The sequence below is a fragment of the Alternaria metachromatica genome (genome assembly GCF_023757995.1).
Source record: "Alternaria metachromatica strain BMP 0045 chromosome Unknown scaffold_2, whole genome shotgun sequence".
Lineage (NCBI taxonomy): Eukaryota > Fungi > Ascomycota > Dothideomycetes > Pleosporales > Pleosporaceae > Alternaria > Alternaria metachromatica.
In genome coordinates, this window is record NW_026055493.1 from 1,559,565 (window position 1) to 1,573,096 (window position 13,532).

A 13,532-nucleotide genomic window follows, 5' to 3' on the forward strand; every position below is an offset into this window, starting at 1 on the left:
TAACCAGACACGCGTTCTAGATCTTACCACCACAAGCCTACTATCCATGGTAAGCACCCCGATCCCTCTCCCGTTCCGTTCAAGGAGGAAAACTAGTCTATCCATTCAACGACATCTGTCGCCGGGTCACCCTCCCGCACCCTACCAGTCTCGGCTGGGATGACGGGTTGTGGAGTTGCACTGTTGGTTCGTCCAACGCCGCGTTATTGTGGTCTTTGAGCCAAAAGTCGCGGCAATCCGTCTTGGGCTGCCGCGACCCGAGGCCAGGCGATGGGGGATGATTTAACACGGCTTTCTGAGCACACAACACACGTCGATACTATTACGAAATCGCTGTTCGAGCATCGCTAACGACGCTCAGATTGTTGGAAGAAACCATAGAATGATGCAGTGGAAGCCGGGATCGTGGGCAATAGTAGATACTCGTACTTCGAATGCATTCATTCAACTCGTAATTGTTTTGGTACCTGTTCCTTGATATTGGCTCGTGATTCTTCGCGCAAGTGACAAGTCGTGGTGGTCGCAATGTGCTGCTTCCCTTTCACCACTGCATGACCCCTGTGAGACATACGACGCAATGTCGAGAATACGAGGGTCTAAACTCACCCTCGCTCGTGTACCGTTACTATTCGCTGCTTGGACGTGGACAGCCACTCCTGCACATCATTGCTCTACAAGTCTGAAACGGCCATGCTAGGTGGCTTGGCTTAGCCTCCCACCTCGGGGATCTGACAAAGTGGCAGCACTCGAACGACCACCACCGTGCATCTCGTCAGCCCTGCGCGTCGAGTCGATTGATTCGGCAACATCCGCTGAGACGCGCGCGAGTTATCAGCAACCTGTCTGGACGTCACCGTGGCCTTAGCGAACAAATCCTTGGCCCTACAACGGAGGTTATCAAAGACGCGCAACACCCCAAGCGCACGACAACACCAATCTGAAGACGGCTATCGAAGTGTGCAGCCTCGCGAATACACTGAGCAGCGGCAATTCCCCTGGTGGAGATCAACAAGGAGTGCAAGGTGGTGCTTCGATCAGCAACTTGGTGATCTGGCGGGTCTTCGGTGACCGGGGTTCTCCAAGGGAGCATTCGACATCTGGCGCCCATCTCTCTGGATGTTGCCATTACATTCCTCTACGAAAGGGAAGATGCACCGCCATGCCTTTTCCAACGGGGCATATCCCTCACAAGGAGGAGGCACCTTTTCAATCCAACCTCACAAGTACGTCCAACACCCGCCGGCACCCTGCGCCGTGCCTCCTTTACGCTCAAACCCCAAATGAACATGGTCCTAACACTCGGTGCACCTTCAGATTCCAGCCGCGGTCACAGCCTGCGCTCCGGCGGCGGAGAACACTGATCCAGCGCTTGCTGATCGTAGGCTCGCTGTTCTTTACCGCCCTATTCTTCTTCTTCCCCGACTTGCGACCGAATCTGGGCTCCGGGCCCCTCAGCTTACTCACCACGAGCGATGACGCGCAACTCGAGACGGTGCGATACTACGACCTGAACAATGTGCAGGGCACGGCAAGGGGATGGGAGAGGGAAGAGCGCATCCTGCTATGCGCTCCGTTGCGAGACGCGGCTCCGCATTTGCCCATGTTCTTTGGCCACCTGAAGAACCTCACCTACCCGCACAACCTTATCGACCTGGCTTTCCTCGTCGGAGATTCCAAGGATAACACCATTTCACTCTTGACGGAGAAGTTGGAGGAGCTACAGGCCAATCCCGATCCCAAGCAGCAATTTGGCGAGATCTCCATCATGGAGAAGGATTTCGGGCAAAAGGTCAACCAAGATGTTGAGAGTCGTCACGGTTTCGCGGCACAGGCTGGCCGCCGAAAGTCAATGGCGCAAGCGCGAAACTGGCTGCTAAGCGCCGCTCTGCGACCAACGCATAGCTGGGTCTACTGGAGAGATGTCGATGTGGAGACTGCTCCCTTCACAATCTTGGAAGATCTGATGCGACACAACAAGGATGTCATTGTACCGAGTATGTACGACCACGCATAGTACAAGTCTGCATGCTAACATCCTACGTAGACGTCTGGCGACCGCTTCCGGACTGGCTCGGCGGAGAACAACCATACGATCTGAACTCCTGGCAAGAATCCGAGACCGCTCTCGCTCTCGCCGACACCCTCGACGAGGATGCAGTCATTGTAGAGGGATACGCAGAGTACGCTACTTGGCGCCCGCATTTGGCCTACCTTCGCGACCCCTATGGCGACCCGGACATGGAAATGGAGATCGATGGTGTTGGTGGTGTCAGTATTCTTGCGAAAGCCAAGGTCTTCCGTTCCGGTGTCCACTTCCCTGCGTTCAGTTTCGAGAAGCACGCCGAGACAGAGGGATTCGGCAAGGTGAGCTATGTCATTACACCTCTCACAACAGAGCTAACACATAGCAGATGGCAAAGCGCATGAAATTCTCCGTCGTCGGCCTTCCCCACTACACAATTTGGCATCTTTACGAACCCAGTGTTGACGATATCCGACACATGGAAGAGATGGAGAAGGAACGCAAGGCAAAGGAGGCCGAAGAAGAGGCCAAGAAGGCAAAGGAGAATAAGATCAAGGAGAACTTTGACGAGAAGAAAAGCGACTGGGAGAAGGAGAAGGCGGCGGTTCAAGACATGGTTCAGCAAGCAAAGAACGAGGAGAAGGCGGCAGCCGAGAAGGCCAGGCAACAACAAGAAGCAGCAGCGAAACAGGAGTCGAACCAGGCAGACACCAAAGAGGACAAGCCAGTCGAAAAGAAGGAGGGCGAGCAATCGTAGTCGTTACAGCGCCCGCATAATCTCAAGGGTACAGGACCTCGGTCAGCATCCATGTTCGCAATATTGGACCATAGTGGGTCGAACCACCGCAGCAACGACAGTAACGATTTAGGCAGATTGGGCGCAGATCTGACTTTGTTTCTTTCGATATACTGCATGCTTTGATTGTAGCCTACAGATTTACAAGGCAGCAGCATTTGGCGGAATCGGCCTTGGATGGTGGCATTTCCCCTCGGAGGGTGTTTGGAGACGATGGGGAGGAATGTATACATTAGACAGCAGCTTTTGCATCATGGGCGTTGTAGGTCCAGCAGTAGATGAGCACTACGTTTGTTTGTAACAATATCAAGAAACATTATGAAATGCAAGCGGGAAAGATTAGCGCAACTCGCCATGCTTCTGTGTTTCGTCATGGCTGGCATCTGACGCTGGTCGGACCCCTGGCCTCAGCACCTCCGAAACTCCGCTAGAGCTAAGCCGCCAAATGTTCGGACGGTGCAACTCGACGCCTGGAATCGATTGCCTACGACCGGAGGACAGATTGTCGAGGGCAAAGATCCTTTCACGTCCCAAATACCTCACTATTTAGATCATCACCAGGCAGCAGCAATTGGGAGGATGCGTGTCATCTTTCAAGTCGACTGAACCAGACATACAGCTGTCCATGAGCCCTCCACCATAAAGACACGACGCCGCGCACCACACTTTTGTCGCATACACACGTACACCACAACCTTCCCGCGCCATGTCGAGCACCGACGGCGACGATCATGTCGCGTCGACACTCCAGGAAACAATCGTCGACCTGGACCCCCGACCTATCACCGTCGCAGTCAACCCAGTAGCTCTGGTGGTGACAGAATGCATTACCGTAACGTCGGCGATGCGAAAGCATGCCCGCTGGGCACACTCCTCAGTCGCGGCCATACTGGGGAGCTCTTCGAACAAGACTCCGGCTGTGCAACGACGCGACCGCACGGGACAGGGCATCATCAGCGCGGGAGAGCAAGAGGAGGCTGTACCGAGCAGATGGGGCCTGCGGGGGAAGAAGGGCAAGAGCATGCAGGACAACCCCCTCATGTCTGCCTTTGCGCGCCTGAGAAATGACCTGAAGGGCTGTAAAGGTGAATGCTATAGTTGGGACGATACATGGGCGATGCTAACGCTGCACCAGACATCCGGACCTTCGATACCCCCTCCATGCTCCACCCCTTCCTACAAGTCATCCGCTCCTCCTCCACCTCCGCGCCCATCACCTCGCTCGCTCTCATTGCTATAACCAAATTCCTGTCGTATGGCATCATCGGCCATGACTCTCCACGTCTACCAGAAGCTATGCAGCAGCTCTCCTCCGCCATTACACACTGCCGATTCGAAGCCAGCGACTCGGCTGCCGACGAGATCGTTCTCCTTCGTATCCTCAGGCTGATGGAAGTCATGATCTCAGGTCGAGGAGGAGAGGTACTGGGCGACGAGAGCGTATGCGAGATGATGGAGACGGGTTTGAGCATGTGCTGCCAGGCGAGACTGTCAGAGCTGCTCCGACGCTCGGCAGAGATTGCCATGGTTTCCATGTGTCAGGTCATATTCCGCAGGCTGAAGACGCTGGAGATTGAATCGCCAGAGGAGCTGGACGCCATGGATGAAGAGTTGGAAGGAAAGGACGAGCAAGATGGTCTGAGAATGGACCCAACCGCAAACGGCGAGGGAGATTCTGCACAGCACAAGGTCGAGGCGCTGCAGCAGCCAATTGATCCTGAGAAGGGACATGAAGACAACGACAGTACCGCCAACCCTGCGAGTAGTACCCTAGATCTACCAGCAACCGCGGCGGATGGGCAGCCACAAGCCCCTCTCGAGATCAAGCCGTACTCATTGCCGTCCATAAGAGAGCTGTTCAGAGTATTGGTTGATCTGCTTGACCCTCACGACCGCCAACATACCGACACCATGCGCGTCATGGCCTTGCGCATCGTAGACGTTGCTCTTGAAGTCGCCGGGCCGTCGATAGCGAGCCATCCCAGTCTGGCCAATCTGGCCAAGGACACCTTGTGCAGGCACATCTTCCAGCTCGTCAGATCAGACAATATGGCCATCTTGAACGAGTCATTGCGAGTTGCTGGTACGTTGCTGGCGACATGCAGGAATGTGCTCAAGCTGCAACAAGAGCTCTACCTCTCGTATCTGGTCGCATGCCTTTTCCCACGGGTTGAGATACCCATTGAGCCGGGCATCGAACCTTCATTATACGAAGGAGTTCCAAGTGCGCCCAGTCTAATCAAGCAGCCGCCGCAACAAAAGAGCAACTCAAGCGGTCGTTCAACCCCAGTGCCTGTCAAGGATCGACAAAAGCTGGGGCTGGAAGGAGGCGCCCGAAAGCCGGATGCTCGAGAGGCCATGGTGGAGAACTTGGGTGGCTTGGTCCGGATACCTTCCTACATGGCAGAGCTTTTCGTCAACTACGACTGCGAGATTGACCGTGGAGATGTCTGCATGGACATTGTTGGGCTTCTCTCCAGAAACGCGTTCCCAGACTCCGCAACATGGAGTACTGTCAATGTACCTCCACTGTGTTTGGACGCACTGCTTGGCTTCGTGCAATCTATGGCAGATCGTCTCGACGACGAGCCTGTGACTGAAGGCTATCCAAGCGTTGAGTCACTCCGCGAGCAGCGGGCGCGCAAGGCGATCATCATCCGTGGTGCCACTAAATTCAACGAAAAGCCCAAGGCTGGTATCGCCTACCTGGCACAACAGGGAATCATCCGAGACCCAGATGATCCTAAATGCATCGCCGAGTTCGTCAAAGGTACTACGAGAGTCGATAAGAAAGTATTGGGCGAGTTTATCTCGAAGAAGGGAAACGAGGCCATCTTGAGCGAGTTCATCAACTTGTTCGACTTCAAAGGACAGCGGATAGATGAAGCGCTTCGACAGCTCCTGCACGCCTTCCGTCTCCCTGGTGAATCGGCCCTGATCGAGCGAATTCTGACAGAATTCTCTGAGACGTATTTCAACATGGTCAAGCCTGAGGGAATTGCCAACGGCGATGCCATCTATATCCTCACATATGCTGTCATTATGCTGAATACCGATCAACACAACCCCAACTTGAAGACGAAACGAATGCAGTTGGAAGATTTCACCAAGAACGTTCGAGGTGTTAACAATGGCAAGGATTTTGAACCTGAGTTCTTGCAAGGAATCTATGATTCCATCAAGAATCGCGAGATTATCTTACCCGAGGAGCACAGCGATCGAAACGCATACGACCACGCGTGGAAAGAGCTGCTAGTCAAGTGCCAGTCGACGTCCGACATCGTCATCTGCGACACCAACATCTTCGATGCGGACATGTTCGCTGCCACATGGAAGCCGATCATAGCAACCCTATCCTACGTGTTCATGTCTGCTACTGACGATGCTGTCTTTTCCCGCGTTGTGCAGGGCTTTGACCAATGCGCTCAAATCGCTGCCAAGTACGGCCTTACTGAGGCTCTCGACCGTATCATCTCGTGCTTGTCGTACATCAGCACATTGGCGCCCGATGTGCCACCAAGCACATCGCTCAACACCGAGGTGCAAGCCGACAAGAAGAGCGTTATGGTCAGCGAGACTGCTGTGCGATTCGGTCGTGACGGTAGAGCGCAGCTAGCGACCGTAGTCTTGTTCCAAGTCATCAAGGGTAACGAAGCATCAATAAGAGATGGGTGGCAACACGTAAGGTCTTTGAATTTGTTGTTTTGTATAGCGCTAACAATAGTAGCTTATACGCATCATGGTGAACTTGTTCGTCAACTCGCTGATACCGCCCTACTTCCTTTCTTTCCAGAAGACGCTCGCTCTAGCACCCATACCACTTCAGAACCCAGCACAGGTCATCGACCGTGCAGAGCGTCCAGCAGACACTGGCATCTTCTCGGCCCTGACATCATATGTGTCGAGCTTTGCCAATGACGAGCCCCCGGAGCCATCAGACCAAGAGATTGAGTACACACTTTGTACTGTGGATACTGTCAAGGAATGTCACTTCGAAGATATCCTTGCGAACATCAGCCAGCTGCCAGTGGAGTCTCTGCGATCACTTCTGTCATCTCTACTTGAGCATCTACCTGAAGATGGTTCACCCAGAGTCATCGTTGTGAAGCCTGAGATACCTGGCGCAAGTCCGCGAGCGACCGGCCCTAGACAGAAGGGCAAAGGTCCGCTGTACGACCCAAGTCTCGTTTTCGTCCTTGAGCTGGCGACTGTACTAGCGCTGAGGGATGAAGAGACGGTCAAGGAGCTTGCAAAGGATGTAACGGATGCTTTGGCGTCTGTCATCCGAGACGCTCCCAAGCATCACTACGTTGTCATTGCTCGATCGGTGTACTACCTTTTGAGCCTACTCAAAGCCAGCAACGTAAGTCCCGACGCACTTCAAGAGATTCAATGCTAATTAATCCAGGACTATGACTTCATCCGTGCGCCAGTCCTTATGCATACATTCTCCAGTTTCAATGATGCTCTGTTGCACGAGTGCGCACAACCGATCCTGAAGGGTCTGACAGACTGCTGTAAAGGCCCGAATGCTCTGCGTAGCGAACTTGCCGGATCACCTGATTTCTGGACCATTCTCAGCAGGCTTTCAGGAGTGCCTGATGCTGCTGGTGATGTGTTCCAACTCGTCGAAGACCTTACCACTTCGCCTCAACCTGGCATCACTGCTGATAACTACGAGGCTGCGATTGCGCTTCTCAATGAGTTCGCAACTGCAGCTCAAGTTGGAGCTCGAGAGGAGCAGTTGTATGATCAGGCTGCACGACGTAACAAGGGCCAGAAGCCTAAGAAGCTTGAAAGCAACGAAGTTGTCGTACGCGGCAGCACTGCTATGAGCATTGTCTTCCAACTTTCCAGCAGGGTGCCGAACTTTATCGAGCAGTCTCACCTTGAGACTACTGAAGGTAGAAACACTTCTCTCTTCACCAAGCATCGAGGCGCTAACATCTTTTCAGCATGGACCGCGTACTGGTCTCCTATCCTCAAAACCCTCGCACATCAATGCCTCAACCCTTGCCGCTCCCTACGCCAGCAAGCCTTCTCCTCACTCCAACGAACCCTTCTTTCCAATGACCTCGCCTCCCCCGAGCACCGAGAATGGACCGCGATCTTCAGCGAAGTCCTCATACCCCTCATCACCCAGTTACTCAAACCAGAAGTCTACCAATCTGATCCATTGGGCATGAGCGAGACTAGGATCAGGGCCGCCACACTTCTGAGCAAGGTCTTCCTGCACTACCTAGTGCTGCTTGACGGCCTCTCAGGCGAAGAGAATGAAGAAGGGGAAAAGAGCCTGTCTTTCGAAGACTTGTGGATTACAATAGTTGGCCTCATGGATCGCTTGGGCAATAGCGGACAAGGCGACATGGACGAAGCCGTTGCCGAGAACCTCAAAAACATGCTTTTGGTGCTCAGCAATGGTGGATACCTTGCACCGCCCGACGAAAACCCTAAGCGAGAGGAACTTTGGCACGAGACCTGGAAGCGCATCAACCGCTTCCAACCCAACCTCTTCGCTGAGCTGTTCCCAGAAGAAGCTGGAAAGCCTGCGAGACCGCGACCGAGTAAGGATGAGCGAGCGGCGAAGGCTGAGCCGGTGATCGATGGCAGAGAAATGGACGTCGCTGAGAGGAAGAAGGGAGGTAGCAGTAGTGGCGAGACTGCGGACGGTAGTGAAGATGGTGAAGAGGAGAAGGATAAGGTCGCTGAGAAGGAAGGCTAGCATCTTCTGTATCACTTTGGCGCCAGATAAGAGGGGTTGTTGGCACGTGAGCTTAGCATTACTATCGCATTGCAGCATAGATGGGGTGAGAGGTAATGAAGAGAACTCTATGACATCATACAGAGCACGTTTTCCCGTTTGCTACTTCGTGGTTTCATTAGTGCCAGAGGCTCGCATCGCTTACTCGTGGAGATGGTCCACATGGATACCAGACAGTCAGGTAGATTAGATCTTTGACGATGCAGCACAAGACTTCATACACACCAACTCATTGCACCAACGAAGAAGATAAACGGCATCATGATCGAAAAGCTCTGCTACGTGGCTTGGGTGTACACATTCGAATACTTCATATGTCTCTCGCAAAATCTACATTGAAAACTTCCTCTTCCCACAACCCTCGTTCACCTGAAGTATGCTCTCATCAAGCCATGTGAGCAGCAGCAGCAGCAGCGGGAGTCTCAGCAGGAGCTGCTTCTGCGGTAGTCATAGGCATCTCAGCAGGGGGTGCCTCGGCGGGTGCCTCGGCAGCGGCTGTCGTCTCTGCTGGGGCTTCTGCGGCAGATGTTGTTGCGGGCGCTTCTTCAGCGGGAGGTGCCTCAGCGGGTGGTGCTTCAGCGGGTGCCTCCTCTGCAGGGGCTTCCTCGGCCGGGGCCTCAGCGGGAGGGGCGGGAGGGGCAGCAGCGGGATCCTCTGGGGGTGCAGGTACGAAGCTGTAAGAGAGTTAGTATTTGTATGATCGGAAGCATGACCAAAAGGCTGTGAGGATATAAGACTTACGCAGCAGCATCCAGAGCAAGTTTGCCCGCAGTTCCGCCGACGACATCGGTTCCATCAGTGCTCGATTCGCTCTGTTGGCTCAACTTGACATAGTCGGCCAACTGTTGCGTACTGGCAGGGTTGACCATCATGACCTGACCCTCCTGGCAATGGGGTCCGGTAGCACAGTACAGGAACATGGGGTCCGCGCTCGTGATGGGCATGTTGAACGTTCCGACATCTGTCTGGCCGTCCTCGAAGGGGATGTGACCGCTGTGGATGCCGCCTTCCATGGGAGTGCATGCTGTGTCGGCGGTTGATTGCGTGACGGTGTGGTTGCCGTTGGAGAACTGGAATTGGACGATGTCGCCGACTGCTGCGGTGATGGTGTTGGGGATGAAAGTATCCTGGGGACCGCCCACGATTACGGGGATGATTTGGCTAGCGCGGCGAAGTGGGTTGGCTTGTGTTTGGTTAGCAGAGAATAGATGGGGACATATGTGTATGACATACATTTGATGCTAGGCAGTCTGTTCACAGTCCTGAAGGCCGGGCCTGGAAGCGCACTCGCCGTAGCGATCAAAGCGACAGAGAAGATGGTTGACTTCATGGTGTAATAGCAAATAGCTTGAGTTACAAAAGCTTATCGAGGGTATAGAAATAGGAACTAGACTACCGTTCAACGGTGGACTGAAGAATCGAAAGTAGAGATTATGTAAAGACCGTTCTACGGTTTGCGTAGTCAAAAGAGCGATGCGAAGAGAATGAAGGATAGAAAGACACCAACTGAGCAAAAACCCACCTACAAGTACTTTAGCTCATATACGCTTGTATCCTCCACTATCACATCCTCCACACGCCCGAATCAACCTTTTGCCTCCTCTATCCACACCATGAATCTTGCCTACGTAGCTTACCTCCTGCCCATAACATCTCAAACGTTGAAAATGGCCTGAGGAATCTCAGGGCAGTCACAGGCCAACCTATGGCGCACAGCCATGTGGATACCCGAGCTGTAAGACCAGGGCGGCCAAGCTGTCGCATTGTTGCACGTAGCCTAAACGATGTTTGAAAGCCTTGTTTGCCAAGAGAAGGCATGGGAAAAGCGCATGGGTGAGGCGGTTGTATGCCGTTTGAAGATAAGTGGGGAGAGGAGTACCGAGTTGCATCATGGTCGTTTGGAAACCTCAAGTGCCTTACCAGGCGTGGCGCTTAGGCTTGGGAAGGCAGAGGCGGGTAAACGGCAGGGTATGTTTGGGCGATGGGTGAACTCATATCCTGAAGTGGTGATGCGCGCGCTGATGGTTTTGATGGAGTTCATGGTCTGTGGGATGGCCGAGGTCTGGGAAGGAACGTCGGCGACGCCCTTCGCAGAAGACAGCGCTCGCAAAGCTTCGCAACACCGATAGTCTTCCTAACGCATCAATATATCATGTAAAAAACAAAAGCGCATTCACGATGCGATCGAAGCTGTGGGTACCCAGGGGTCTGGCAAGCATATCGCAGGAGGTCGGTGCTTGGTTCCTGCCTCGGTAGACGGCCTGGAAGCTGGAAGCGGGAAGCGAACGTTTGGGTCCACCGCGACCCGCGGTCTCCTGTGAGTCCGCGGTCCTCCGTACACCAAACACTACATGTCCGGCTTGGCTCAGCGCATGACTACTGCTTTTTTGTGAGTTATGCGACGGTGAATCAAATGGGTGTCTATACCGTGAGATGCATATAGCCTCCACTTGCCGACACCCGGAGATTCCTCTCTATGAGGCATGATTAGTATTGTCTCCATGACGACAGCGACTGTGCACAGATTCGAAGAGAATCTCTTCTCTGCTACTTTCTGGACACCGTGTCCCGCTCTGGTAGCTGCGAGCTCATGTTCCGTGCTCGAGCACACCTGGGCAGGCTCTGTATGTCTCTGCCAGGTTCCTCGACACACATAGAAGGCTGCAATAGTTGATCCTCATGACTCTAGAACTGTTACTGCATGTTGTCCACCCTCAAGGACGTAGACCGACGCGAAAAGAATTCTCATTGTCGTTCGATCTTATTTTCGTCAGCGAAACCTCATCAGTCTTCCTCCTTCTGTACGACAGGAATTGCTAACAGTCTGGCCGGAGGTTTGATCCGGGTATGTAGGAGGCGCGCTCTTAGGTAAATTGAGAGAACGAGTGAAAGAAAGGTAAGCCGTTGTCACTTGAGAATGGAAGGAAAATCCGAATCAGATACTGGATTATCAGTGGTCAGAACTGACATGTATGTGCACGTGACATTAATGTTCAGCTTCGCCGCACAGCTGCAGGTTTCAGAAGATTGAAGCTTACATCGCACCCCGCAATCGCCGGACCTCTGATGTTCAGATGCTCGTTGATGATTAACCTTCTATGCTTCCTGCAACTACGCTCGATCGTCATGGCGAACCTTGCGGACTTAGCAGCTGAACTCCTCAATAACATTGTGCAGTCGTGTTCTCATACAGACATCAAGCACCTCAGCGAGACATGTCGTCTACTTCACAACAAGATGGTGCGCCATACAACTCGACATATCGAGGATATTTTTAATCGACGTTCTAGTTGCCAGAGCTCTATCGTAACCTGGATCTAAGCACACATAGTGCTACTGCTCGATGTCGCTTCAAAGACTACTCTCCTTGGGGTGGTCATCGGGATGTACCCTCCAGATTTATCGCTCGGGAGTGGCATCCGATTGACGCCAACATTGCTAGGAAGCAAGGATTATTGATCAGGACAATCACCGAGAACCCTCATTATGGAAAGTACGTACGCGAATTATACTGGACGGTCCTTGATAACTACCACAACATGCTTCATCAGGAACGGCCATTGGCCGCGCGCCCACGTTCCTATGACAACACTTTCGCCAGAATGAACACGAGTAACCTTGCAATCGTCCCAGTCGGTGATCACACGATGAATCCTTACCAGAAGCTTGATCTGATGTGGAAGGGCTTCCACGACTACGACGGGGAAGGAAAACGTTGGGACAATGCATACAAAGCATGCGCTGATATCGAACGGGAGAGTTTCCCACCGGAAGATGGTATGTGGCATCGATGCAGCAGTGCGAGTTTTAATGTTATCAGAACCCATGTGGCGTACTTTCCACAGCTTCGTGCACGTAGTCAGCATCGATCTTTGCTGGCTCAGGTACGGGATATCTATGCACGTCTGGGTATACAATACCTGACTAACTTCGTCCATTCAAGACCCTGGCGAGAGGCTACTCCCCCAGCAGAGCTCTTTTGCACCACCAAATCCGTCCGGCTGAGCGGACGCATGACACATAGGCTTGTCAGTTCCATCCTCGGAGACGCTTCCGCATCTGGTCCGCGTCTCGACAGGCTGGAGCTGAGTGATCTTAAGCTATGGGCAGAACTCGAACCAGCCAAACACGACTCGAAAAATTCCAACTTGGGACGAGACTCGCGGGGCCTTGATAGTGTGGAAGCCGAATTGGTGCCGCCAGCTTCAGGAAATCTTCAAGAGCTAAGCGAATATCACGACGCGAATCGTACTAGACTACAAGTGCGCTCGAATGACCGGGTGACGGCGGAGACCCTCAACACACTCGCAAATCATTTCTCCGCGCTTACATCTCTTCGCATCACGATAACGGGGCCTATTTCATGGATGCGTCCAGATACATGGCATGAGTTACTGTATAGTTCCTGGGCACGGTTCCTAGGCTCCGTGCGCAATACCCTTTGCCATCTCTTTTTCGAACAGTGCGAAGGTCACAGAACTTCGTCCGCACCGCAGAGAGCCAGTAACTCATGGCAGACAAACAGACTTCGTCCAATGGAATGGCTGTTCGCTCGAGAGATTCTACCAGTCCTACTAGACCGCCCTTGGCCACAGATGAGCCGTATGGAGATTAGAGGTGCGGGTTTGAGTGAGCGGACACCACCACGCTACGCTTCACACGGTGGAGGCACACGTGACGGTTTCACTTTGGCGGCTGAAGAGCAGCTCCGAGAATTGCTAGGCTGTGAAGCGGAGCTGATAATAGAACAATCGACTCAAGAAGGTGAAAATGTGGATTCCATGGATCTGGGAATTCCGCCTGCATACAGTCAGTGGGAAGCTTGGAAGGCGATTGTCGAGCAGCGTGAGCCTCAGCACGATGACTCAACTCACGGGGGCGGTCATATCGCGAGCTGTCGCGTAGGTCATCGTGAGCAGTTTATGGTCAGAGGTCGTCACTGGACGATGGAA

General features: G+C 53.2%; 3 protein-coding genes across 3 annotated transcripts; 2 read left to right on the forward strand and 1 right to left on the reverse strand.

Moving 5' to 3' along the window:
* Window positions 1-1,149: 1,149 nt before the first annotated feature.
* ANP1 (Mannan polymerase II complex anp1 subunit) lies at window positions 1,150-2,780 on the forward strand (the record flags this gene model as incomplete). The annotated part of the gene is made up of 4 exons (XM_049328311.1): window positions 1,150-1,223; window positions 1,315-1,994; window positions 2,045-2,364; window positions 2,412-2,780. The coding sequence occupies 4 exons, from the start codon at window positions 1,150-1,152 to the stop codon at window positions 2,778-2,780; spliced, it is 1,443 nt and encodes a 480-aa protein (XP_049192829.1).
* Window positions 2,781-3,525: 745 nt separating this feature from the next.
* On the forward strand, window positions 3,526-8,541 carry J4E83_001356 (uncharacterized protein; the record flags this gene model as incomplete). The annotated part of the gene is made up of 5 exons (XM_049328312.1): window positions 3,526-3,904; window positions 3,955-6,500; window positions 6,547-7,182; window positions 7,228-7,723; window positions 7,775-8,541. 5 exons carry the CDS (start codon window positions 3,526-3,528, stop codon window positions 8,539-8,541), a joined length of 4,824 nt encoding a protein of 1,607 aa, XP_049192830.1.
* Window positions 8,542-9,317: 776 nt separating this feature from the next.
* Window positions 9,318-9,815, reverse strand: J4E83_001357 (uncharacterized protein; the record flags this gene model as incomplete). The annotated part of the gene is made up of 1 exon (XM_049328313.1): window positions 9,318-9,815. The coding sequence occupies one exon, from the start codon at window positions 9,813-9,815 to the stop codon at window positions 9,318-9,320; it is 498 nt and encodes a 165-aa protein (XP_049192831.1).
* Between the last annotated feature and the right edge of the window lie 3,717 nt (window positions 9,816-13,532).